The 2752-nt window shown below is 47.8% G+C and overlaps 3 protein-coding genes across 3 annotated transcripts in view; 1 reads left to right on the top strand and 2 right to left on the bottom strand.

Annotated features, from left to right (window-relative positions):
* PPTG_16296 (hypothetical protein) overlaps nucleotides 1-283 on the bottom strand; it is a gene marked incomplete at both ends in the record, with an annotated part of 1337 nt that extends 1054 nt beyond the window's left edge. The window contains one exon of the mRNA XM_008913123.1: nucleotides 29-283. Within this exon, the coding sequence (XP_008911371.1) occupies nucleotides 29-283 (255 nt within the window). The remainder of the gene's footprint in view (nucleotides 1-28) is intronic.
* A 314-nt stretch (nucleotides 284-597) lies between these two features.
* PPTG_23812 (hypothetical protein) lies at nucleotides 598-1043 on the bottom strand (the record flags this gene model as incomplete). The annotated part of the gene is made up of 1 exon (XM_008913124.1): nucleotides 598-1043. The coding sequence occupies one exon, from the start codon at nucleotides 1041-1043 to the stop codon at nucleotides 831-833; it is 213 nt and encodes a 70-aa protein (XP_008911372.1). The 3' UTR covers nucleotides 598-830.
* Nucleotides 1044-2034: 991 nt separating this feature from the next.
* On the top strand, nucleotides 2035-2503 carry PPTG_16297 (hypothetical protein). Its single transcript, XM_008913125.1, has one exon. It carries the CDS (start codon nucleotides 2212-2214, stop codon nucleotides 2479-2481), a length of 270 nt encoding a protein of 89 aa, XP_008911373.1. The 5' UTR covers nucleotides 2035-2211; the 3' UTR covers nucleotides 2482-2503.
* Nucleotides 2504-2752: the final 249 nt, after the last annotated feature.

Raw genomic sequence — 2752 nt, forward strand, 5'->3', positions numbered from 1 at the left:
GAAGCCGCACGGACTTCATCGATGTTGCCTCCTCCTGCAGCTTCTTGCACACACTGTTAAATATCTTGATGCTCTCGACGAGAGCAACAATGCGCCGATGCGCAGCAGGCTTGGGCATGAGGTCATATATCGCGTCGACGCGCTTGATCACGTCCCGTATGCGCACGTAGCGCTCTAGAATCATGAAGATGGAGATCCACCGCGTAGCGTTTGCACGCAAAGGCACGAGGCTGGTATGACGTCGGAGCTCAGCAGGGTTCTTCGTAGTCCGTAGCGCCAGCATCAGCGCGCTTACCGCTCCAACTAGGTCCTCGTGCCCCGCCAAAAAAAAACTTTAGTTGCCAGGTTGAAACGATGAGACACGCAAACGACCAATTGGACGCCAAGAAGAGTTGTCGACAGCTGATTTGTTGCACAATTGTCTCCAACCAGAAATTTTAACGACTTTTCTGATTGGCCGAAAATTGTCAAAATATTTTCATTTTAAGACACAGGGTGATGCAGCAGTAAGATCGGCCTTATCTAGAGGTGCCACCTCTAACAGGACATAAAATAGCTGATCATCTTTCCAAAAGACGACGTACTGCGATTCATAGTGCTCCGAAAAGCATGTCTACCCGTCGTACATGACACTAAAGGTGGGTGGCATTGCTTTAGTAACCTCCTTCTCGACCTCCTGGGGAGTTTCTACCATGCATCGCATGAGCGTTTTTGAGCAGATGGGCTTGCGACAGGACATAGAGCGAGTGGTTGGGTGGTCCACCTTAGATAGAGGCGTGTTTCGGTCGACCACCCACTCCATCCAGTGTAGATATTTGCGACCTTGTCGCTCACGAAGCCAAACGTGTGCAGGTTGCAAGCCAAGAAGCTGGCGTGAGGTAGTCAGCTTCGTAGTTGGGGTGCTTGTCTCTTAAATGCCCCACTAGGTTGCCGTAGCCGCTTGAAGAGAGCTGGCGACGTAGTTTGCTGCAGTAGTTGTACTTGAAGTAGTGGTCAGACAGGGCAGCAAAGAACGCACAGCAGATGTCGGCGTTCTTGGGCATTGGTGAGGGGTTCTATTGTTCTCGAAGTCAAATTGGTAAGTGAAAATGTCAGTGACTAGGCAGTTGGAGGGGGTTTCACGGGATTACTGGACAACGTAAGAGCAAAATAAAAGACTTCGCCCCACTATTCGATATAATTTTGCAAGTTTGTCGTGCCTCTGACTTGAATAATGTATGCTACTCGAGCTTTAACTTGATTTTACTAACGAAACAGTAAATGTTGGTGAATATCAATAATATGCCCGATTTTCAGATAGCAATAATAATAAATGTGGTAAGATAATAGTAATGTTATTTATAAAAAAAAAATTCCGGGCACTGGAAGAGAACATGCGCAAGCATTATTAATGGAATAGGAACAGCAGATACGTGCCACCTTGAAATCGGGAGACGGCTCGATAGGCTGTACGATTTCTTGTTTGACTCCAGGCGACTCATTTTCAGTATGGACGCAGCTAGAATTGCTTCCTCTATCCGTTGTCATAAGATAGATACGAACCAGTCAACACCAAACTTAAGAAACTAGTACTAAATCATTCTTGACCTCAGACACCACTTTAATATATAAAAAACGAGTATTCCTTTGGGAAATTGAGAAATGCATCAGTCAGACAGAGCCCTAGACAGAGAACTAGTGGTTGTTTTACACGCTAATAGATCGGTGCGAGTAAATACGGCTTGGCTTTTCCACATTAATACTATACCGTTAATGGCCATTATGTATGGGTGCCTTCGTGCGATTGTTAATGCAAAATGTATTCGTGACTCATAAAATGACATGCGATAAATGCTATTTATCCGGGAACCCTGGTGCTGGCAATTTCACTTGTAATTTTTCGATGGCATGTCAAGTTTACTACTGTATCACCTGTACGTCGACATCGAGTTCGGTTGCTACAAGTGGCCTTGAGATCGCCAATTCCTTTGGACTTTACACACTAAGTGAAAAGTCTTTTCCAGTTGTCAAGGCGGTGAACTCTCAAACCTGGAATGCCATCGCTGCAATTAGCTCGTTCACCCAATCAACAATATTGCGATTCCCTAAGTTTGTCAGTGGAGCAGTTTTCTACCCAGAAACTTTCACCTTACAAAATCCAAGTGAAATACGAGTGCATGTCAATTCGTCCACAGTGCATCTAGGACCCCACAGACTTCTGGCTTCTGCAGCATGAGCGACGCGTTCCCCAAGCCGCCTGTGCCCATTGCAGGGCTTCACGCCGGCAGTAAGAGCGACTTCGGCGAAGACTTGGACGTGGACGAGCTCATCGAGCGCAACCGCTGCCACGAGGACTATTACAAGCTGGAAGACTGCCTCGCAGACTTCGATCGCGACTGGAGAAAATGCCAGGAGCAGGTCAAGAAGCTCAAGCAGTGCAACGACCGCGCCAACCAATTGCGCAAGGCACAGGAGGCTGCAGCCGCCGCCAGTAAACACTAAGAACGACACTTGTCTCGCTGTATTGTTGATGTTGCTCTACTTACTTTGATCTTCTGGACTGCATGATCTCAATCTTGCTGTATGGTCTTCTAAAGGGGAAATGAAAGTGGATCTACCGCGGTTAAAAGGGAGCTTCGACCGTTCGGCCTTCGCCGGCTGCACCGTCCGCGTTGGCCCCGCCCTCTGGCGCTTCTTCTTCTTGCTCGTCCGACACATACCAGCCGTCCATAGTGTCAATGTCCATCGCCGTGTCCTCGTCGCGGCTCTCCTC

The sequence above is a fragment of the Phytophthora parasitica genome (assembly GCF_000247585.1).
Source record: "Phytophthora parasitica INRA-310 unplaced genomic scaffold supercont2.52, whole genome shotgun sequence".
Lineage (NCBI taxonomy): Eukaryota > Oomycota > Peronosporomycetes > Peronosporales > Peronosporaceae > Phytophthora > Phytophthora nicotianae.